This window comes from Aedes aegypti, chromosome 2 (assembly GCF_002204515.2).
Source record: "Aedes aegypti strain LVP_AGWG chromosome 2, AaegL5.0 Primary Assembly, whole genome shotgun sequence".
Taxonomy (NCBI): Eukaryota; Metazoa; Arthropoda; class Insecta; order Diptera; family Culicidae; genus Aedes; species Aedes aegypti.
In genome coordinates this window covers 3,376,941-3,401,491 of record NC_035108.1, presented here as the reverse complement: position 1 = coordinate 3,401,491, position 24,551 = coordinate 3,376,941, and the positions used below count along the sequence as shown (strand labels likewise).

The following is a 24,551-nucleotide window of genomic DNA, read 5'->3' as shown; positions in this document are numbered from 1 at the left end:
AGCTAGTCCATATTGATACAGCATACAGCATGGCTGGTCTGAAAATTTGTATGAAAAAAGCTTGTTCTTAAGACAAAGTTTCAATTTTCTATTAATAAATGGACATTTTACATATTTGTTACACTTGGCTTGAATGCCCTCAATGTGATTTTTGGGAGCTGAAATTTTATCTAGCATGAGCCTTATGCAGCCCACAGACGCTCAGACGGTTTGACCAACATTGACTCCGCCCCCAAGTTAGTCAAACCGATTTATGTTGCTGCAACCGATTGACCGACTGTCAAAGTGTGTTGCAGCAACACCATATTTCTTCGCATGTTTTGAATGCTCTCGGCAAGCCTAGTGAATATGTGATTGTTATTTTTTTCGATTTCTGTGGCTGTGGGGGTGAATATTTCTATGGCAATTATCGTTGTGAGAAAGAGCAGAACTTTTAGAATTTAAATACCGGAAGAAATCGATATTGAGGAGGAATTACAATTACAATTCGCATGAAGTATTCCGGCAGAACTCTAAAATTATGAGGGATCTCTATCGCGGATTATTCTGAGCAGTCATCGATATGAGAAGTCTTTAGCGGTTTCCTCTAGTTATTCTACTTTGAAGTCTTTCCAGAACCATTGATTATACTAAGGATTCCACCAGAAAGTCTTCCTGGGATTCTACCAGGAATTTCATCAACAATTTCTCTAGAAATTTATCCACAGATTTACACAGAAATTCCTTCGAGGAAAATTCTTCAGGCTGGCTTTCTACCAGAGGTTTCTTCAAAACTTCCTCTGCTAATTATTCAGGGTTTCCTCTACTGATTCCTTCAAAGATCAAAAAAATCCTCAAGTGATTTCTTCAGTAATTTTTCAGAGTTTACTTCAAGGCTGACTTCAAGAATTCTTCCGGAGATTGCTATCACATTTTTCCAAACATTCCTTTATTTCCTCTAAAAGTTATATCATTGTTCAGGAATCACATAACGAATTATTTCAGATACTTCTCAATAAATTTATAACCAGAAATTCTCATAAGGATTTCACCAGAACTTTTTTCAGGGCTTCTCCTAGGACTCCTCCTTCAATTCAACCAAAAGGAATTTCTTCAGCGATTCTTTCTTGTAATTTTCTCTTCAGAGTCCTCCAGAGATTTACCCAAAAACTTCCGAGGGATTTATTCATTCAATGCTTCCTTCAAGAATTCATCCAAAATATCCTTTACAGATGTATTTAGGAATTCCTCCATCGGAACTTCAAGAAATTTCATACAGATTATATAAGGATTTTTTCCTGCGCTTTTACTAGGAATTCCTCTAGAAATTTGTATAGAGATTGCTCATGAAATTATTACAGGAATTCCATCAATAATTCCTATGCATCAAAAATCTTTCCCTATAGGGATACTATCCTATAGGAATACCTCCAAAAAATCCTTCAGTGATTAACCCAAACATTCTTCCAGAGATTCCTACGCGATTTTCGCTAGAAATTCTTCAAAAACTCCTACAGAAATACATGTAGAGATTCACTTCAGGAACCCTTACAGTGATTCCACCCAAAATTTCTCCAAGGATTCATTAAGGAATTCCTCTTGAGATTCCACCAGGAAGCTTTCGGGAATTCAACAAGAAATACTGCAAAATAATTCAAAAAAAAAAAAAAAAATCACACACGGGATTTCACCAAGAATTCCTTTAGAAATTTCGCTTGCAATTTTTCGAGAGGTTCCCCCAGGTTACTTTCAGGGGATTCTTCTAGGGAATCTTCAATAAATTATTTTATGAATTCTTCCAGTGTTTCCTTAAAAGATTTTTCTTTGTATCCCTTAAGGGAACCTACGAGGCATTCTACCTCGAATTTTTGAAGAAATTACTTCAAGAATCTACCGGATATTTCTCCGAGGATTCCTAAAGGAATTTATCCATCAATTTTTTCCAGTATATCTTGGAGGATTTTTTCCAAGGCATCCACCAGGAATTGCCTTAGAGAATCCTGTAGAAACTCCTTCAGGGATTGCTTTAAAAGTTCTTACGGAGATATATTAAGGGATTTCCCCAGTGAATTTCTCCAGTGTTTTCTTTGGTGATTCCTCCAATGATTTCAGTATAAATAATTCCATGATTTTTTCCAGTAATTTTCCAAAAAATTCTTCAAGGAATTCAACTTGAAGTTCAACCCTTTGTGGAATTGCTGATCGATTCTCTCGCGGTTTTCCAGAAAAAAATAGTCATTTGAACTTGTGTTTTTTTTTATTGATACCCTGGAGGAATTTCTGATAATCCTGAAAAATTCGAAGAAGGAAAATCCTAGTCAAATCATTGAAGTATTTTCTGGTAGAACTTCTGGCGAAGCTGTATTAGATTTTTCTGGTAAATAATTTCTAGCGAAACTCTATTGATATTCTTAACCCTGGAAGAACTCATGGCGAAATTTCTTAAAAAACACCATTCCAGAAGAAATAGTTAGATAAAACACTGGTGAAATTTCTGAAGGAACCGAAGGATTTTTTCCAGAATGTTTTGGAAGAACTTTCAGAAGATTTTCTTGAATTTCCGGTGAAATCAACGGAAAAATATTGGTGAAGCTTCTAAACGAATTTTTAGTGGAATCCCTATGATAATTTCAGCTCATTCCTTGAAGATTTTGCTGATGGAAATCATGGAGAATTATCTGGGCGAATTTCAGATCCAATCCATGGATGAACCTCTGGTGGAATCCAAAATTCCTGGAAGGTTTTTAGTTGGAATGCCTAGAGGAAATCCTAGCGAAATTTTCGAAGCAATTCCTGTTGGATTCAATGAACGAATTCTCAGAGGAATCGCTGAAGGAATTTCTTTTTTGAATCCTAGGAGGAACTTCTCACAGAGTCACTTGAGGATATACTGATGGATTCCCTTATTGCTTGTGAAATCTTTATAAGAAATTTTTGGTAAAATTGCTGAATTAATTTCCGAAAACCTCCAAGAATCTTTGAAGATATTTTGTGAGAAATTCCTTGTGAAATTTCCGATGGAATCTGTAGAGTTATTCCGGTAATAAAATCCTGAGACATTTCCGGAAAAATCTTATGAGGAATTCCTGATAACCTTTGAGTATCCTTGGAGATATTTATTCCTTGAAGAATTTTCAGTGGTATCCCATCCGAGTGATTAGAGTGCGCGGCTATAAAGCAACGCCATGCTGAAGGTGTCTGGGTTCGATTCCCGGACGGTCCAGGATCTTTTCGTAAAGGAAATTTCCTTGACTTCTCTGGACATAGAGTATAATCGTACCTGCCACACGATATACGAATGCGAAAATGGCAACTTTGTCAAAGAAAGCTGTCAGTTAATAACTGTGGAAGTGCTCATAAGAACAGTAAGCTGAGAAGCCGGCTCAGTCCCAGTGGGGACGTTAATGCCAAGAAGAAGAAGAATTATTGCAGGAACTCCTGATGAAATCCCTTGAAGAATTCCCTATGGAATCACTATAGGAACTCCTGATGAAATCTCTGGAGGAATTCCTGATATAATTCCTGCTGGAATTCTTGATAGAATGCCTAGAGAAATTCCTTATGATATCCCTAGAAGATCCTGATGTTAGTCGTAGGTGACCTCCTGATATAAACTCTGGAGGAACTCCTAATAGAATCTCGGAAGAAATGCTAGCTGGAATCTCTGAAGGAACTCTTGATGGAATTCCTGGATGAACTCGTGATGAAATCCTCAGAATAACTTTAATGGTAGCCCTAAAGGAACTCCTAACAGAATCCCTGTTGGAATTCCTGGTAGAATCCCTAGAGGAACTCTTGATGGAATCCTTGGAGGAATCAGTGGCGAATCGTAACCTCATTATCTACCTGTTCTATGATTTTAAAAATTACTATTTCGACAAATTTAGAATATAAATCAAAAAGTAATCAAAGAGTAAATTATTGAAATCGTCCTTTCTAACAAATCTCTGCTCATTGCATGCAAATTTGTTGCTGAAATTCTAGAATTTATATTCGTGGGACAGGTAGATTTGAGGTTAGGGAATCGTTACTGGGAGGAATATAAAGATATTGTAAGAGGAACTCCTGATAGAATCGGGAGTCCCGATGAAACCTCTAGATGAACTCCTCATGAAATTTCTGGAGAAATTCATGATAAGTTTCCTGAATTAGCTCCTGATAGAATCTATAGAGGAACTCCTGATAGAATCTCTTGAGGAATGATAGAATCTCGGGTGAAATCTCAGAAGAAACCCTGGAGGAATTTCTTGGAGGAAATCCTAAATATATTATTGAAGGAGCTGATGAAATTCGTAGATTAACTAGTGATGGAATCCCTAGAGGAACCCCTGATAGAATCTCTGGAAGAATTCCAGGTGGAATCTCTGAAGGAACTGCTGATGGAATTGCTGGAGAAACTTCTAATGGAATTGCTAGATATATTCCTGATGGAATCCCTGGCGAAGGTCCAGTTGCAATCGCTGAAGGAACTCCTGATGGAATCCCTGAAGAAATTTCTGATGAAACTCCTGTAAGAATCCAGAAGAATTCTTTATGATATCCTTAGGAGGAGTCCTGATGGAACAAGGAATTCCTGACATAATCTCTGGAGGAAATCCTGATTGAATGTTTGGAGCCAATTCAGGTGGAATCTCTGAAAGAACTCTGGAGGAACTCCTGATGCAATCCCCAGAAGAACTCTGATGAAAGCCCTAAAGGTATTCCTGATGGTATCCCTATAGGAACTCCTGATGGAATCCTTGGAGGAACTCCTGATGGAATCCTTGGAAGAACTCCTATCTATAGATATTCTTGAAAAAACACCTAATCATTGGAGGGACTTCTGATGGAATCCCTTTAGGAATTCCTGATAAAATCCCTGGTAGAAAACCTGATAACTTTCCAGATAGAACTCCTGATAGAATCCCTAGAGGAACTTCTCATAATATTTCTAGAAGAAACATTGATGGGATTCCTCGAGGAACATTTGATTTAATCGCTTGGAAAATTCCGGGTGAAATCTCAGAAGGAACTCTTGATGGAATCCCTGGAGGAACTCCTGATGAAATCTCCAGAAGAACTCTGATGAAAGCCCTAAAGGTACTCCCGATAGAATCCAGATGCAGATACATAAATACAGATAATATAGATACAGGAGCCCCTGATGAAATCCCTGGGGGAACTCCTGAAGGAATCCTTGGAAGAATTTGTAAAGATATTCTTGAAGGAATTCTGTGTGGAATCATTGAAGGAATTCCTGTTGAAATCCCGAGAAGAATTCCTAAGTTGAGAAGCAGGCTCTGTCCCAGGAAAGACGTAACGCCAAGAAGAAGAACTCATCATTCTCAGAGGAATCACTGATGGAATCTTTGTAGGAACTCCTGATAGAATCCCATGAGGAATTTCAGTTAAACTTTTGGTAGGAATTTATAAAGGAATTTTAACAAAAATTTCTTGTTAAATCACTAGACAAAATCTTGATTGGATTTCTGGAGGAACACCTGGTGGAATCATGAAGGAGTTTTGGAAGAATTCCTAAAGATACAAGAGAATTACCTGGAGAAATTCCTGGTAAAATTCTTGATGGAATCCCTGTAGTAAAAATCCAAATACAATCCATGGATGGATTTTTTTGAATCACAGGTAAAACTGCTGATGGATTCTCTGAAGATATTTCTGGAGAAATTGGTTCAGGAATAATTAAAGAATCCTTGATGAATTTGCTAAAGAAAACGGTTAGTGATAGTTGGAAACGATATTTTACTATCTATATAGAAACAACTCAAGGGCGCGCATTTGATAGATCACTATGGCACCGACGATGCGTAAATTCACGCATTTTGACTTTCCACCCATCTGCATCGGTAGTTCATGGGACGTCGAAGCTTCAATTTGACATGATGACATCGATGTTCGTGCAACATCCCTACAGACGGTACGATCGGTTCGTCAAACATTTGGCTCCGCCCACCGGTGGTTTGAGCAAAATCAAACTCGTTAGATTTTGGCCGACCGATTCGTCAACCGTCAAATCGGTTTCACAAACTGTCAAATTGGTTCGTCAAGCAGCATCACACACGGTCAAACATAGCACTAACATGAGCATCAACCTGGGGGGCGGAGTCAATGTTGGTCAAACCGTCTGAGCGTCTGTGGGGTGCATTAGACATCATTCATTAACTTCATCTGACCAATTTATTGGAACCCCTCTCATCGTGACAACACGTCTTCTTGATGGTCTCAAATAAAGAGTTTTTGGTTTATGTGGGAATATAATTAGTTGAGTTTTGGAAGCATTATTAGAAATCTTTCATTTTTGCAGCTGCGTTGAGACTATTATGGCGCTGCATAAGTCAGTGCAGAAAAATAGACCGATTCATGTCAGATTGCAGTGATGAAAAACAGCCTACAACGATGAGAAATTGTTAAAACTACCATTACATAAAAAAGACTTCGTGAAACGAGTTTTCAGTGTACATTAAACGCCTACCGTGATTATGGAATCGATTCTCGGATCGAGTGCAATCTTTCGAAACTGTATAACATTTTAGCTGCGCTCGACAACAAAAAAAGGACGTAAACATCCTTAACGACGGTCATCCATAACCGGTGGTGACCCCTTACACAGTTTTTAGATAACCACCGCCCACCCGACGAGATTACGCGATCATCCTTCATCAATATTCCCCGCGCACACAAGTTCATAAGTACCCATTTAATCATCCTTTGCCCAGGGGTTTGATTGATGGCAATGTTCCCAAGCAAAAGATTTCCCACTGTGACTTGTATCCATCATCGTCGTGTCGGGTTCGGAACAATGCCAAAAGGCGTCGTCCGCTATTCGGTCCCTCGTCAATGCGGAAGATGAAGAAAAAAAAAAGCAATAAAGCCACGAGAGAAAATCTGACACAAGCACATCATAACCTCACAATTTCAGCGGAAAAGAAACCGATAAGGATCATCGAAGAATAAGCAGTAGGGTAAGTGGTATGATAGTTGTGGGTGTTCCGATTCGTACTGTTTCCATTATATTACACTCAACTCTCTCTTACTCGGTATTCCGTACCTTGATATCGAGTTAAAGAACAATAGAAGAAGTTGGTTTTCATGGCTACCTCGATGGTCTCTTGGATCACATTTGCACTGGTTTTGTGTTCTGTTACTCGATACCTCCTTAACCCGATGGTTCCTTCAATATCGAGTTAAGGGGAGCTGACTGCACATTTCATTATATTTTTGAACGATTTACTGTAAGGCTTTATAAATACAGGAAATTTAGTATCGTAACAATACAAATATTGATATTTTCTCATATATAGCTTTTGTTTTTATTGATAACAAAATTGAGCAAATTACTTGTTATAGTGTATTGTTAAGTATTGTTTCGAATGGCGATTTCTGTTTTGTTCTACAATACACAAATGATTCAACAAAATGCATGATGCTTAAAAGAATATAGTCTATATGTTGTATGGATTGTTTCTCAACTTACCAGATATTCGTGATATCTTCGAGCTGTTTAGTGGAATACCTGTAAGTAAAAGAAAATCTAATATAGTACTATACTATTCAATTTCACTAAAGTTTGTATCCTTTGACAGATACGCATATATCGACCTCAAATGCATTACATGCCGTCAGTGTCTTGTACTCAAATGAATAATTTCGCAAAAAAAAAAATGTTATCTGAGTTAATTTTACTGCTAGATATTGAAATTAACTTATGACATATTTCAATGAAACATTTCAACCAAATCGCCACACTTAAACCGAGTTTTCGGAATTTGTGACAAAATTGTACCAACAAACGGAGTTATAATTTTTCACTGAAATGCTGTTGGTAATTTCGCTAAAATTATCGACTTCTCGCTAAGTAATTGCTTGTTACTTCCTGTTACAATACTAATTAAAAAGTTAATAGCTTAAGTTATTTTTTAATACCTTCTCCCACTAACCCAATATCCATTCCATGACAACTGTGGAGCTGCAGAGGTATAGTCGGTCTCTAGTAACAATGGTTGTCTAATTAACATTACTTCTCTTCCCCGATGACCGTAAGGACGACACCGACGCCGTTATTGAATTTTAAATTTTGAGCTTCGATTTGTGCACATTGAGAATTTAATTCCAAGCCCCATTCATTAAATCTCTGTGCAACTTCGATTGTTCTGGTCAATCACGGAGGAGCAACTACCAATTGTATACGGTCAACTATGCTGATACTCATGGTCAGTTTCTCCACTATTGGAACATCTACCCTACCTACGAATTCTCGGTGTATTTCGCGTGGGTAGACGGACGGAACATCAACCAGTCAACCGGCGGTCTTCATAATAACGGATGAAAGCCGAGAGCAACCCGGGGGATCCGGAATCAATATGAAACTTCTTCCCGATGAAAGGTTTCGCATCTGATTTCTACAACGTCACACTGCGTCGTTTCCAGTATCCGTTTCGATTAGGGTGGTACTATTTTTTTTTGAATGTGAATCTATGATAAAACATCGAAAGGTATATCAAAGAAAACAGAAATGAGAATAAGCAATGTTATAATAAGTTGGAATAGTTTCAACTTTGAGCTCAAAGGGGTGAAAAACTTACAGTTTGTAGTCCAAATTCTGTTCTGACGTTGGGGCCCGATCGTCGCACAGTGCTTCGAATGTATGGGACCTCGGGACAAAAATCATAACTTCTGTTATAGGCGTTTTAGCTCAATGATGTTTATAGGAATGTTGTCAGGAATCATTAGGACTACAATAGGGTAACGACTGTTTTTTTTTTCGTTCATAACCGGCCAGCGGCAAAAAGTACAGGCAACAACCTTTCGAACATTCAGTTTCTTTCACTGGCCGCCGAGCTACGCTGGATTCTCCAATTTTTCAAACTTTCAACACAAGCGCATGGAAGAATGGTAGTCGGAGAACTGTCAAAACGTATGGAAAATAATGAAAAACGTAAATTACTTGCAATTAGGAACCTGGATCAAAAAAGTAGTGATAAGGACTGTTCATTTTAAAAAGTGGACACTTTGTTTATGCTATATCTTTTTTATTTATTGATAAAATCGTAATCGGTTTTCTGTGTATCGTTGACCTATTATTCTAAAATTCTATGAAAATATAAAATTTTTGAAAATGCTTTTGGTTGAAGAGCTAAATAGTTTTTCCAAAAACTCTTAAAAAAAGCTGTCCGTCAAAGTTTAACATTATTTTTCGCAAAACAAAAAACCTTATTTTTATGAACAAATTGTATGTTTGTATCCTTTACTATTCTACTAAAGGTAAAGCTTTAAAAATATCAATTATATTCCACCATTCTATGACATTAGGTAACTTTAGTGATTTACCCATTTATAGCCAATTCTGCTGATACACCATCCTTTCACTCCCAGCAAAAGAGAAAAGTAAAAAGCGTGTTCAAAACTAGTTTGGATTACTAGAGAAACTATATTAGTATAAACGAAAGCTAAATCGTGAGATTAAACCACAGTCTTAAGTATAAATTTTACTGTTTATGGTAGTTTTACTAAAAAGTCTCATACTTTTAAAATCATGTACGCATATTTATCGATCTACAGCAAATTGTAAACAGTTTTCTCCGAATTTTTCAATTGGTAATCTCAGAATAACATATTATGAAAATAATATGTGGAAAATAAAATCGAATTTATTACAGCAGTGTTGCCAATTTTGATGATTGTCAATGTACTTTGATAGGTCTTCTAAGAATAAAGCAATTGTGTTTCTGTTGTGCTTTGAATGTGACGTGGGGACTTACTAAGTAACTGTGGGGACGTACTTTTACACAAAAAATTCTACTCATATCAATTCCCATCAAATTTAAAAAAAAAAAATCTTTAAAAATATACGGGAAAATTGATTTTATTATATCTGTTAAATTGTTGCTCCAAAAATAACTTGATTTTTTTCCATCAGGCTTCTGATTGATGATGCTTTCTAAGAGCAAACCTTTTTTGAAAATAGAAAATATAAATTATCGAATTTTCCAGCCAATTTCTTACAATAATTGATTTTGATAACCTCAAAAAATCGACCGATCTAATCGTTGTTCCATATTCGTGTGAAATTTAATTATTTTGGAGAATTTTTATTATCACAACATCGTACAATACTAGTCGAACGATGTGCAAAAAACCGATTGAAATTTCATTGATTAATAAGAAAGATACAGCATGCACAAGGTGTCCACTTTATAAAATGAACAGTCCTTAAGAAATCAAGTTCAAAGTGAATACACAACTTTTTGTGTTTAGTTCATCTTCCGTGGTGCTTTCTTTGCTTCAGATTTCATTTTTGCTACCACTGAAAAAGAGCCATCTATTGGCTTTTCAGTTTTGAATATGGCTCTATTGACAGAAATGACTATGTGGAAAACGTAACCGCATCTGTGACATAAGCCTCAATTTCGTATATTTGGTTTGGTTTCGCATCTGTGACATAAGAGCTGGAATCATTTTCAGTGTTCAAAAGGCATCCTAAATAAGAACTGATGCAAAAACCAAAGAGGTGTTTTGAGGTGATTTTTGTTTTAGCTGTTTGAAGTTTTGCTAGTTATTTTGTTCTATGTGAAACAGAAGTTATATGGGAACTTCAGATCTCCTGTATGAAAAAAACACACTATTTTTGTTTACAGTTTTATGCATAGAACTTTCAAAGTTTGATGCTTACTATTTCGATTGTCACTTAAGAAAATATCATAGAACAACATAAATCGCTACGAAATATAAATTGTAATTCGCACAAATTTACAGAATCCACGCCATTCAATCAAACTGTTGAACAACTTTGGTTGGCCTGGTCTCATAAATAATTGAGTTCACGATGTTTTGCTACTCATTTAATACATATCAAATATATGGAAACAAAGTAGCATACTTGATTTGATGCCATAAAATAGATGATTTTTCCTTTTCTGTCCAAGCAACGCAGCACTGTGCGTCGTGTTGCTCCAATGATGTCACGTGACCTGTAGGCTGCAGCTCGTGAGATCTCATGGGGGGCTGACGAGGTATGGTGGTCGGTTGGCGAGCGACACTTTGGTGTGTCACGGTCGCTCCCTAGAGCGCCAGATCGTATGAACTAATCTACGATGACGTCACGCTGCAACTGTGGGCCGTGTTTATAGAAAATGAACGTTTTTGTTACACTCCACGCTCAATGTTCCTTCTCTGGATGTTGGTCCGGATGTCATTTTACGTTAACACGGCCCGCATTCAGAGCGGAAAAGAAAAAGAAAATCGGCAATGAAAGAAGACCGTCCATGGCTGACCTCTCAGCGCGGTGCTGATTGAGAGAGAGAAAGAGCGACGGTCTTCGAGGCTTCTCTGAAGTCTCGGCTAATTGGGATCCACTGACCAGGGTTGGGAAAACAATCTGAAGTTCATTCTACAGTAGCCAAACAAAGCCAATCGCAGTCAGCGAAGCCAGTGAAACTCACGCCTATCGCTGCTGTAGGCAAAGAGCCTTGAAAATCGCAAAACACCCGTTGCTAAGGGCAACACAAAATTACTGTAGAAAAATGTTCTATTTCCCGCTGCATTTCCCGCACTTAAAGCCTTCAATGACACTAACGATTTAGAAATAGTAGTTTACGGAACAAGTTGCAGAATGATGATTTTTACAGCACAAGTCGTAAATTTATCCTACGAGGCTTGCCGAGTAGGATAATTACGACTCGTGTTGTAAAAATCGAGTTCTGCAACGAGTTACGTACAACATTTTTTGCAATTACGTAGAAGACCACTTGAGGGTATCAGAAATTATATCGGAATCCATTCACCATCATTTCACAATTTCTGAAAAATTGTTATGTAATGATTCATTACGCATCTCAAAATAGTTGCGTAATGAGAAAGCGTTGCGTAATGAATCATTACAGCACTGGTTTCAGTTAGGTAATGACTATTCCCGCACTGCATACTTCAGTGCAGGAAAGTAGGCCGTTTCATGACGTTTTGGCGTGATGAAAAACAGCCTATTACGATGAGAAATTGCAAAAATTCATGTACCCAACATAGGCTACTTGATGAGATTCACTTTTTTGAACTACTGTACTGGGAAAGCTACGTGATTTTCGTGATTCGTGATTGGTCACTCTAATCGATCGTCGATGAACGAAAGGCGATGGGCTTGAGTGTTGCTTGTCGGTAGAGCGGCGCTGGGACAGTCACACGTTCTCCTGTAGCGCGCTGGATTTTCCTGGTAAACTCGTTACGCCGCACAGTGGTTCCATTTGTTCTACGAAGCGGTCATAAATCATTTTACTCAATATCCGGTGACAAATACCATGAGAAATTGCCAAATTAATTATTTTTGACTGTTAAAACTTAATCGAGGTTGATGTCGTAATTCATATCACTTCAAAGATTCTGATTAGGATGCATAGATTATAATGTGAAGACTCTGTACATGAACTTTGCAATTATCTCTCCTTTTGTGCCCAATATAACTAAAGAAATTAATATCTTGAAAAGGACCATGAAATCTATACATTGAAAGCAATATATCAGGACTATTTTTTCCAACTTGAGAAGATTCCCCGATCAGAGTTGCTTCACATGCCCAAAAACCTACTTCTTAGTATTTGGTTTTAAAAGCTATAGAACACTTTTCCAAGTGTTGGAGATGTATGTACCAAATAAATACTTGAAATATTTATTAATTGATAAAGCCAATTTCACTTCAAATCACTACCAAACCCAAATAACGATCATGTCACATAATGTAATTAACCTTATGTTTAAAATTCTTAAAACTATGAAATAATCAATGAATTATTTGTTAATATACAGTTGCTTCTTAATAAATTTTTATTCTCACAATTGTATTTGTTTTAGCGCTTGATCTATAGATAATGGAATTTCATTGAAGATCTTGTTTTGATGTACAAAATAAATAACATTTTCGTGTTGTTCCTCCCACACTTTGGGAAATCATGTCATATATATAAGAATGACTGTTGTACCATTACTAATATATTAGGATTTTATTGTCTCAGCGCTCTCACTAAAACTACTCAATAAATAAAAGTACAATGTTGCAATTTTATTCACAGCGAATTGAGGTATTAGTAGTGAAAATGTTATTATTTTGTGCATTCATTCCAGTTAGCCACAGTTATACTGGTATGTAATAAATTCTATGAATATTTTTATCATTGCCTTTATTAGTAAAAACTAACAACTTCGAAGGCACGCTGCTAACTTATTTGCAAATATTTGCAGCTAGAACCTTCACAGGTTCATTTTCCTACTCAAACATGATCATGTGATGGCAGAAGTTTGATTAAATATGATTAAGAACATATTCAAAACGTACTGCAAAAAAGTGATGTAGTTACCAAGTGAGTATATTTATATCCTCATTACTCAGATCAATACTGACTCCTAGATGTCACATAACACTCTGAATAGTGATTTATGCAACAAGTTGCAAAATGATGATTTTTTCAGTACGAGTTGTACATTTATCCAACGAGGCTCGCCGAGTTGGATAAATACAACGAGTGCTGAAAAAATCGAGTTTTGCAACGAGTTGCATACAACATTTTTTGCTATTACGAATAATACCGTTTTAAGATCATTTCCAAAAGCACAAACAAATATTTCAATAGGAACCACGTGGGCATACATCCATGTGTAGTATCATTTCAGTATTTTTCAATCGCGTAGGCTGCGACATAGTATCTACGATTGTCATATATTTTCTAGTTCACATCATACAGACTCATATTCACTATTGGACGACAGAACATATAAGACGGGGCGTAGAGTAGCGGGTTCCACTGCCACCGCTACGAATGCTGGACGATCCGTTACTAAATCAGTATTGGAAGATCGGTCAATCGTTGGAAAATGCAGTTTGCCGAAAATGGATTTTCTCGGTATCCATGGATGATACTATGCTTCGGAAGTAGGGTGCATTAGAACGCATCCGGGTGCGAATCGAATGCACCACTTCCGAGGTTATCTCGCATAGATTCTGAGAAAAATCCAACTCCGGCGTGAAACCGATTCCAACTTTTTATCGCGCCGAAAATATCACCAGTCTTGCATCTGGATCGCACATCAGATAAAGAATCAGATGCTATGGCAGAATAGACTGGGATATTTGGCTGACGCCTCCCAAACAGAACTGAAAAGTGCTACTTTTCAGCACCGAAAACAGTGCTGAAAAGTAGCACTTTTCAGCAATGTTTTTTTGGTAGGAAAAGCAGGCCATTATGTTAAGCATCTTATCAATGAAAAGTTGATTGATTTGCAACGGAATCGCAAAAATGTATTGTAAGTGATATAAATACATCTGTACTATGGTTCTGTAATTTAAACTGATTGAAAAATCAATTGATTTTGGTTTGCGAAGACAATGAACAGAGTGCTGAAATCGCTCAATTTTCAACGTATTTTTAACACATGAAAAATACACTCCATCATTCATAGCCCTACTATGAATATTATACAGGAACGCCATTAATGTTTATGTTTTTTTTACAATCTTGAGATCATAATTGATCCATGAAAGGTAAAGGAGTGACAAACAAGATATTTTGTTTTTTTGATTTATGACCTATGGGCAGTACCACTGTGCGCCGTTAAGCTTAGGGATTCAAAATCCCAAAATGAACACCCTTCATTGAGAGGAAAACTATCCCACAACAAAATTAGAACATACTTTGGTGTTTTTGATCACAATCCACTTATCCACTGGTGTACTAAACTGACTCGGTCGAAGAATTTTGACACTAGAGCGAGTCCAGATCACGTGGGGATCATACGGGAGCGTGCCCCGCTCAACTGTCACAATTCTCATGAGGTCTGCAGACTGAGTGAATTTAGTACACCGGTGGATTAGACCATTTGTCTTACCTACACGGAGAAATCAGACTACCCAAAAATAAGTTTTTAAGCTCAAATTTGAGTAAACTGCATTTAGTTTTTACCCACGGTGTGGTAGTTTTGCCACTCCCGCAACAGCAATGTTGTCAAAACCAGAGAGAGACGCAGTCGAAGTTCAATAGAATAAGCCATATTTGGGTTCTTTCAAGTTTACCTAACGTTAAGTTGTTTTAACCCACTACGGAGACTTCGAAAGCTAACGCTGGGTAGGTTATTTCTTGCACTGGGTTGTTTTGCTTCTGAGACCTTTTCACAAACAATGTTCAATAATGGTGTTTACATACACCGAAGGCAAGCAAAAGACTTAGACGATGTTTAAACAACATATGTACGATAACTTGTTCGATTATCTTATTGTATCTTTAAATACTGCTTTGAACCTGCAGATGTTTGTAACCTTGTTTGGAGCAGTCGAGAAGCATGCGCCTGTAAATCGGAAGGTCCTGAGTTCGAGTCCCGGCATCACAATGGTTAAACAATCGAAATTCAATAATTATGCATCAAATTATAGATACACAGATTTCAATATGTAATAAAGTGTACAAATAGATACATTTTTTTATATTTTCGTTATAAAATAAATATTGAAGAAACATCTAAGAAACCTCTTTTACTACGTTTATACAACCAATTCTATAAAGAAATATGATACCCATTTAAGTCGAACAAAGCACTAAAACAAACTGTGTTCAGCATGTTTTTTTGAACAAAGCCTTCTATTTTGTGTACTCATGATCATAAGTGATAATTGCATCAACAACTTTTCTTCGACAATTAAGATATAACACGTCATACAATCCTGTTGAATATATGTTAAACAAGCATCTCTTTATGCTCTATGGATATCTGGTGGTTTAAATATTGAATAAACATTGTAGTAGTTATTTATGATGCTACTACTGTTGAACAGCCGTGGTAATATCATCGAATAAACATGTACTATATTACGTTAATAAAATGGTAATTGTTGAATAGATTCTCCATTTCTGGGCGAATAAGGCTTGAATAATAGTTTTATTTTCACTAAGTCAATAATAAAGCGACTAATAGTTTAATAAAACAGCTCTGAGAAACTTTTCTTAAGGCCAAAATTGTTTCTTGGGAATACTTGGATGGCTTTATGAATGAATCACTGGAAAAAACATCAGGGTGAATTCATAAAGGAAAAATCATAGACATTTTTTGTATAAATCTCTCTTGTTAAGAATTTATGTAGAACTTTCTAAAGGCTTCTCTAGAAGAAACTCATTTATTGACTTTCGGATGAATCCCAAAAACACAATACTTAGGAATGCTAAAAAAATCTGTTAAAATTTCCAGAAGTTTTTATAAATTAGTCCTCGAAAAATCTCGGCGAAGAGTTCCTGAATTTCGATTTCTTCTTTCTGAACTTCAAAATTCTTCCAAGGGTCAATTTAGATGGACATCATCATTTCTTTTCACTGAACTTATTCGGACACAAATCTCAAACGGATAAATTGCATGCATTCATAAATACTTTCGATAATAATAAAAATGCCGTTCCATAGCTGCCCGAATTACGGAACAGCTTCCAGCTCTATCGTTCAACATTCACATCATGGCACACTTTATCGTTCCCTTCAAAGTAGTCCGCCTACTTTGATCCTACAATTGCTTGCGATACAACTTCGTTTGGCCTAAAAATGTCGAACCAGGTCATCGGGGGATAATCTGCAATTACTGAGCAACCTTCTTTGATTGTCGAACGAACCCCTTTCTGAAATTCTCTCTTCCCCTCAGGGATGCTTGTAAAATTGAAAAGTCCTCAATTTACCAAATCAACAGACCACATCGGATCCTTTCAAAGCGATAACTTGGAAACAGTTGTTCCGAAGGCGTTGTTCTCGAAAAGTACCATTCCGGCACATGCTCATCAAGTTGAACGTAAATTTTCCGGAAGGGAAGACAAATGTCTGGTCATTTGATTTCATTGCATCTCACCAGTCCACCGCCGTCCGGTCTAATGGTTGCTTCTTCCAGTTCTATTATCTCGTTTCCGAATCACACAAGTACGTACACATTGAGAAACACCAAAATGTGCGTACGAGTGCTAAATTCAATTTCCTCAATATTCACTGGAAAAAGCAGCAAACTATATGAAGCAAAAGGTACGGGTAAGGCCTCAAATCTCAATCAACTTAATCCGGAATGTCGTTCTTGGACGACGAGCGGGAAAAAAAATCCCGAACGAAAGAGGGATAAAATTATATTACATCATAAAACATGTGAAAATCTCTGGCAGATACCGTTCCCCTCCACCGTTGCCCACTCGTTACGTATGATGTCTGTGCTAGGGGGCGAACGAGAAATTCACACAGAGCTTCTTCACTAAGCAAGCCATGCCCATCCCCATGGTGGGGAGTTTGCGAAAAGAAGAAATTAATTAAAGATGAGTGAATAATCCCCCGTAGGCGATTAGGCAACCACTTCGGGATTAAACGGACAGAATCCGGGATGCAGCCACTACCAGAGAGACTTAGCTTCGTTTGAGTGGTTGTAAGACTTTTAACACCTGTTCCAGCTGGTACCGCGCCGTGTTGCGAGGATTCGGGGTAGGGTGGGGCGATACTTCGGGGACGACGCGAGGAAATTGAATTAATTTGCTGCTGAATAAAATAAAGTACGAGAATTTATGGGCTTTTGGCGGGTGGCCCACGCTTGCTGAGATTGGGTAGAAATTTAAGCTTGTATTGGTGTCAGAACTTTAACGAACAAATTTCTTAAAACAATGAGTAATTTTTAACTACTTTGATAGCGGAAATTTTGTAGAAATTTCTTTTTTTTTTCTTCAGTATGCAGTCTTCTCAGTCTTTGTATTTTCCCAGGCTTCTTAGGCTTCTTAATCTTCTCAGGATTCTTAAGTTTTCAGGATTTTTAGGGTTCTAAGTCTTTTCAGTTTTCGTATCTTCTCAGTCTACTCTGTATTCTCAGTTTTCTCAGTCTTCAATTTTCAGTCATCAGTCTAAAAAAAAAAAAAATGAGAAATAAAAATGAAAGTTCAAAAACACTTTAGACTTTACATTTCATTTGATTTAACACTGATATAAGAAATGCTTTTCGTTACACAACAAATTTTCCTAATCCTCAAATTTGACCGAAAACTAAACACCAAAATAATTCAACAACAGCTCACGCCAGGCGATTGATTAAGCAAACCAAATTGAAAGCCGTCTAATCCTGCTGAAAGCGTGTAATTTACACCAACCGTGAAATTAATTAACACCTCGCAAATCCAAATTGATGGCGAACGCAAATCGGGAATTGACATAAAATTCACCACCGAAACCGGTGTCCAACCCCTGGCCAACAAATCCGACAAATTTATTCCATGTTTTAACGCTTTCTAATACACCTGGATCCATTTGGATGGGAAGTTTCCAACAATACGCACCGAAGCTTTTCCAAATGTACATTATTAATTTGCTCTTGTCCACGCGTGTACTAACTTTTTTACATGTCGAACATAGTAGTCGGGTTCCGTCCGGGTTCAAACGTGTGTAATTTCGCCCATTTTCGCCCGGCACTAATTTGACACATGTCGACTGAGGGAGGAGGCGGCAAGCAAAGGGGAATTCAATTTCGCTCCAAGCAAGCCACAAATAAATGCGAAAATCGAATTATTGCGGGTACGATTCCCACTCCAAATGTTGTTCGATAATAGGCTATACGATATGAGTGCCTCGACAAAAGCAACACATCCGGTCGGGCGTACAAAAACACGTTTTCCGGTTCCCGTTCCTCCCGCCCATCGAAGCAACCTCTGCCGCCCGATTGGTCTCTGGTTTCGGGGTTGCGCGTTGGGAACATGTGTTGTGTTTGTGTTGTACCAATAATCAAGTAGGCCGACGACGATTCGAGAGAGGGAGTGGGCGGAAAACAAGAGTTGCACTTAATATTCTAGTACGTGAGTTGTGGCTTATTTTAATGTGGGATTTTTTCTGCTTTTCCCACTCCCCAACATAGCAGAGAGGTGGGGTGGTTTAAACTTGGTTCCATTGGCAATTGTCGTACGTCGAAAGACAAGGTTCATGAAAAATTAAACCGTAAATTGGTGTCAAAATTTGAAAAATTATTGCTATTTCTTGACTCCAATCGAGGAGTTGGTCGAACAGTAAAAGACAAATAAATTATCATTAATTTGGAGAACTATTCCCATAAAACATTAATGCAAATGAATAAATCCCGGCTCCTGTTGGCAGGAATATGGGATGCTCCACATATTTCCCATGTATCTACACGTGTTTGCTCATTTGTGCTCTGATTTACGACTGTTGTGTCTGTCTCCTTTTCGGCTGTCGGTGGTCTTTGGCAACCCACAGCAGAAGCCACCATGGGCGTAGCTACAGAGAAGGTAGGTAGGAGGCCGTTGCCTTCCCCCCTGGCTGGCCGAAAAAATCAAAACTAAAAGGTGTTGGTACGAAAGGATATCCATTTATTTTGAATTTTCAATGATTGCATCATTCAACTAATGAATTATTCAAGACTCATTTATTAGCGAAGATCAAAACATATCACCAAGGTTTTTAAAAATACACTTCAAAATATGTTTATTCAATTATCTGGAAAAGTTTTTGATTTCACTTGCGCTATTTTGAAATGTTACGCTTGAAAAATGGGATAGAAAAACTACAAATACACATAGGAAAGTTTTGAAGGTATGAGATCTTGTATATTTTGCTCATTTCTTGAACTCTTCTGAACATAGTAGGCCTGGTATTTTCGTATATATTGAGTAAAATATTGTATTGTCAATATTGTGGAAAACATTATATTGTCAATATTGTGGTGGTCTAGGGGTAGTTTTATTAATAATTTCAGAGATTCCTCAAAGACTTTCTGGGAATTTTTATGACAGCATTGCGGTTCTGTCAAACACACAAGGCTACGGGGGCGCCATCTGTGCTTTTCATAGCGGTCGTTTTAGTTATTTTAGTGATCCATTCCTACAGAATTTCATTTGTGCATTTCTCCATGAACGATAATGGAACTGGAAGAATTTCCTTAGGAATTTCCTAAGGAATTTTCTTTGGATCTTCTTTGGCATTTCCATAGTGTTGCGGGAACACAGAGGCATTTTTACCGAATTCTTTGTAGCAGCTCGCAAACTCCGGGTTTTGGGTGCGAATCAACTTTAAGGTGAAACATCTCGGAATCCAAAGATGGCCGGCACAATGGCCGACTTCTCCCCCTACTCACGTTTTTGAAGGCACAAAACTGGAGAAATAGTTGGCAAACGTTCCTGATCTTCTTATTTTAAGCTTTCTGCTAGTGCACAAAGCCAAAATAAAAGGTTCACTGTTGTTGGATGCTTTTTTCGTGAGATTTGTGCCTTTGAAGTTTCAGTGCAATCTTAAGAGTTGATTCCAAACTGTGTCACCTTAAGCTGTAGAAATTTATTTCATTAGAATTAGGATTTACAAATACTTAATACTACTTACAATTTTCGGTTTGACGCATGTTCGAATGATATTGTTGTCTCTATGCTCTTGATACATAATTCACAATCTGTTTTAAAGATTTAGGTTAGGTAAATGTGCATTTAGATTAAGAAAACAACTGTGATAACTTTTAGCTAACTTACTGTGATAATAATTAGGTTTAGTTCAAATGGAATTCCTCGTGTTTGTTCAATACTTTATATCTATTTAATTTTAGGTTTAAGTTATACTTTTACACTTTTTTGCCTACATTTCAGCATGAGCTGCATTTTATCACCTCAATCAAGTCACAATTCTATCTGTTCTGATCATGGATGGAACTATAGGAGAATAATAATAATGTCGCATACAATGATGCAAAATGGTCAGTGCTGCCAGCATCACATAGAAATAACCTTTGGAATTCACTTTCAAATTTACTTCGGATTTCCTAGAGGATTTTCTTCAGAAGTTACTTTAGAATTTCTTTGCAATTTTCGTTGAAATTACCTTAGCAATTTTTTTCGGAATTTATTTTATTTATTTTTTTTGGAATTTATTATTGAATTTCCTTCTGAACTTCTATTAGACTTTCCTCTGGATTTTGCTTTGTAATTTCTTTTTAAATTTAAATAGGAATTCCTTTTGAAATTTCGTTTGGAAATTTCTTTTAAATTTGTTGTGCGGGAATTCGTTTGGAATTTCGTTCGGAGTTTTCTTTGGAATTGCCTTTGGAATTTCCTCCGAAGTTTTTTTTCAGATTTTCCTTCGGATTTGCTAAGACTTACCTTCGGAATTTACTTTAAAATTTCTTCCGGAATGTTCTTTGAAATTCATCTTGATATTTCCTTTGGAATTTTCTCCGAAATTTCCTTTAGAATTTATATTGAAATTTCCTTAGAAATTGCCTTTAAATATTTTTTTCAAATTTTCTTTGGGATTTCTTTCGGAATTTTCTTGGAAATTTCCTTCAGAACTTCCTTTGGAATTACCCCTAGAATTTCATTTGAATTCTCATATATTTTTTTTCGTAATTTTGTTTGAAATTTCCATTGAAATTTTTTTAAGAATATTATTCGGAATTTCATTTGATTTTTTTTCCGAATTTCCCTTGAAATTTCCTTTAGATTTCCTCTGGAATTAACATAGGAATTTTGTTTGAAATTTCGTTCGGAGGTTCCTTTGAAATTTCGTTCCGATTTTTCTTTGGAATTTCCTTCGGATTTTTCCTCGGAATTTTCATTTAGAATTTCTATCGGAGGATTTCTTTCAGAATTTCCTGGAATTTCTTGGAATTACCTTCGAAAATTTCTTCGGAATTTGCTTTAGAATGTCCTTTGAAATTAGCTTTGGTATTTCCTTCGGAATTTTCTTTAGAATTCCCTTACGAATTCTTTTAGTAATTTTTAAGAATTTCTATTGAAATTTCCTTCTGAATTTCCTTTTGCATTTTCCCTGGAAATTCCTTAAGAATTACCTCTGAAATTTCTTTCGGAATTCCTTCTAAGAAGTTCATTGGAACATTAAATTAACATAGGAAATTCGTTCGGAAATTTCTCTGAAATTTAGATTTCAGATTTTTTTTTCAGAATAGGATTTTTTTGGAACTCCTTTCGAAAATTTCTTCAGGAATTTCCTTCGAAACTCCTTTCGATATTGCATTTGGAATTTATTCTGAATTTTCTTCGAAATTTTGTTTGGTATTTACTTTCCCTCCGGAATTTTTTCTGGAAATCCTTTTGGAATTTCTTCGGAAATTCCTTTAAAATTTCCTTTGGAATTTCCTTCTCAATTTACTCTTGAAAGTCATTCGAATTTTCCTTTGAAATTACTTTAGTAATTTCGTAAGAAAGCTCCTTTGATATTTCGTTCGGAGTTTTGTTTTGAATTTCCTTTGGATTTTTCTTCGGAATTTCTTTTGAGGATTTCTTTAAGAATTTTCATCAGACTTTCTTTGAATTACCTTAAAAAATTCCTGTGGAATTTTCTTCGAAAAATGCCTTCAGAATTTTCTTTGTAGTTCTTTTCAGTATTTCCTTTGAAATTCTTTTTTGTTATTTCTTCGGAATTTGTTTAAGAATTTCCATTGAAATTTTCTCAGGAATTTTCTTCAGAAATTCCTATAAATATTTTTTTCGGAATTTTCTTTAAAACCTTCTTCTGATTTTTCTTTTGAAATTTTCCTTCGGAATTCCTTTTGGAATTTTCTTCGGATTTTTTTAGAATTCCCTTTAAAATTTCCTTTGGAATTTCTTTCAAAATTTGCTTCGATGTGTACTTTCGGATTCCTTTTGGAATTTCTTCGGAAATTTCTTTAGAATTTCTATTGAAATTTCATTAGGAATTTTCTTCGGAATTTCCTTAGGAATTTTCTTTGGAAATGCCTTAAATTTTTTTTCGGAATTTCCTTTGGGATTTCTTTTGGAATTTCCGTTGAAATTTCTGTCTGAAATTTGCTCTCAAATTAACATACGAATTTCGTTTGATATTATGCTTTGCTTTGGTACTACCTTGGAATTGCCTTTTGAATTTCCTTCGAAGTTCTTTTTGTAATTTTCTCGGAATTTCTTTTAGAGTTTCCATTGAAATTTCCTCAGGAATTTTCTTCGGAATCGTCCTTAAATTTTTCGGAATTTTTTTGATGGGATTTCTTTTAGAATTTTCTTTAAATTTTTCATCTGAACTTCCTTTTGAATTTCCTTCGGATTTTCTTCTTAAATTTCCTTCAGAATTCCTTCCAGGGATTTTTCCCAGGAATTTCTCTGAGAACTTCGCCTAGACTTTTTCAGAGATTTTTTTGAACCGTATTCTGGATGAAACCCTATAGCATTTCCTGGAAAATCTTCCTAGAAACTTTCCGATGAAAATTCCTTCGAGAAACTCCAAAGAGAATTCCAAATGAAATTCTGAAAAAAAATCAAAAGAAAATTCCAAAGGTAAATTCAGAGAAAATTACAAAGGAAATCTTGGGTGTTCCAATGGAAGTTTCAAAGGAGTTCCTAATCACGAAGGAAATTTAAATGGAAATGCCGAAGGAAAATCCAAAAGAAATTCCGAAGACAATTTCAAAACAAACTCCGTGAGACGTTCCAAAGGAAAATAAAGAATCAAAGGAAGGTCCGTAGAAACTCCGAAGAAAATTCTTAATTCCGAAGGAAACTTCAAACTCTGAAAAAAATCTGATGGAAGTTTCAAAAGAAATCCCGAAGAAAATCCAAAAGCAACTTCCGAAGGAAAATACAAAGGAAATTCCAAAGAATATTCCAAAAGAAACTCCGAACAAAATTCTAAAGGAATGCTAAAGAAAATTTTGATGGGAATTCCAAAACAAATTCCGAAGAAAATTTCAAAAGAATTTGGCAAGGATGTTCCAGAGGAAATTCCGATGGAAATGCCGAAGGAAAATCCAAAGGATATTCCGAAACAAATTGCAAAGCAAATTCGCGAAAAATTGCGAAGGAAATGCTGAAGAAAGGTTCATTGGAAATTCTAAAGGGAAATCCAAAGGAATTTCTTATTCCGAAGGAAATTTCAAAGAAAATTTTTGAAGCAAATCCAGATGGAACTACAGAAGCAAAATCCAGAGGAAATTCCGCTGGAAATAATGAAGGAACATCCGAAGAAAATTCTGAAGGTTATTCCATTGGAAATTCTTAAGGAATTCCGATGGAAATGCCAATGAAAAATCCAAAGGAAAGTCCTAAAGAAATCTCAAAGGAAATTCCAAAGAAATTAAAAAAAAATCCAAAGAAATTACAAAGGAACTTTCGAATGCAAAGAAAATTCAAAAAGAAAATCCGATGGAAATACTGAAGAAAAATCTAAAGAAAATTACGAAATTCCAAAGGAAAAGAAAAGAAAATTCAAAAACCATCCCAAAGGAAAATCGTAGGAAATTTTTCAAAGGAAATGTCAAAAAAAATTCTGAAGGAAATTCCTTTGAGAATTCCGAAGGAAATTTCAAGGAAAATCTTTAAAGAAAATCCGAAGTAAGTACCAAAAGAAATTCCGAAGGGATTCCAAATGGAATTCTGAAATAAATTCCTTAGGGAATTCCGAACGAATGTCTAAAAGAACTCCAATGGAAATTACAAACGAAATCAAAATTCCGAAGAAACATACCAAAAGAACTTCCTGATGCAACTTCTTGGTGGAATTTCCTTTAAGAACTTTCGGAGGAATCTCATGAATACACTACCAGAAGGAACAGCCGTAAAAACTACCCAGAAGAGCTTCCTGATG

The 24,551-nt window shown here is 36.3% G+C and overlaps 1 protein-coding gene across 1 annotated transcript in view; it reads right to left on the bottom strand.

Moving 5' to 3' along the window:
- LOC110675282 overlaps positions 1-24,551 on the bottom strand; it is a 685,744-nt gene that overhangs the window by 216,600 nt on the left and 444,593 nt on the right. Inside the window, exon 4 of the mRNA XM_021839766.1 lies at positions 7,451-7,489. Coding sequence (XP_021695458.1) covers positions 7,451-7,489 — 39 coding nt within the window. The remainder of the gene's footprint in view (positions 1-7,450; positions 7,490-24,551) is intronic.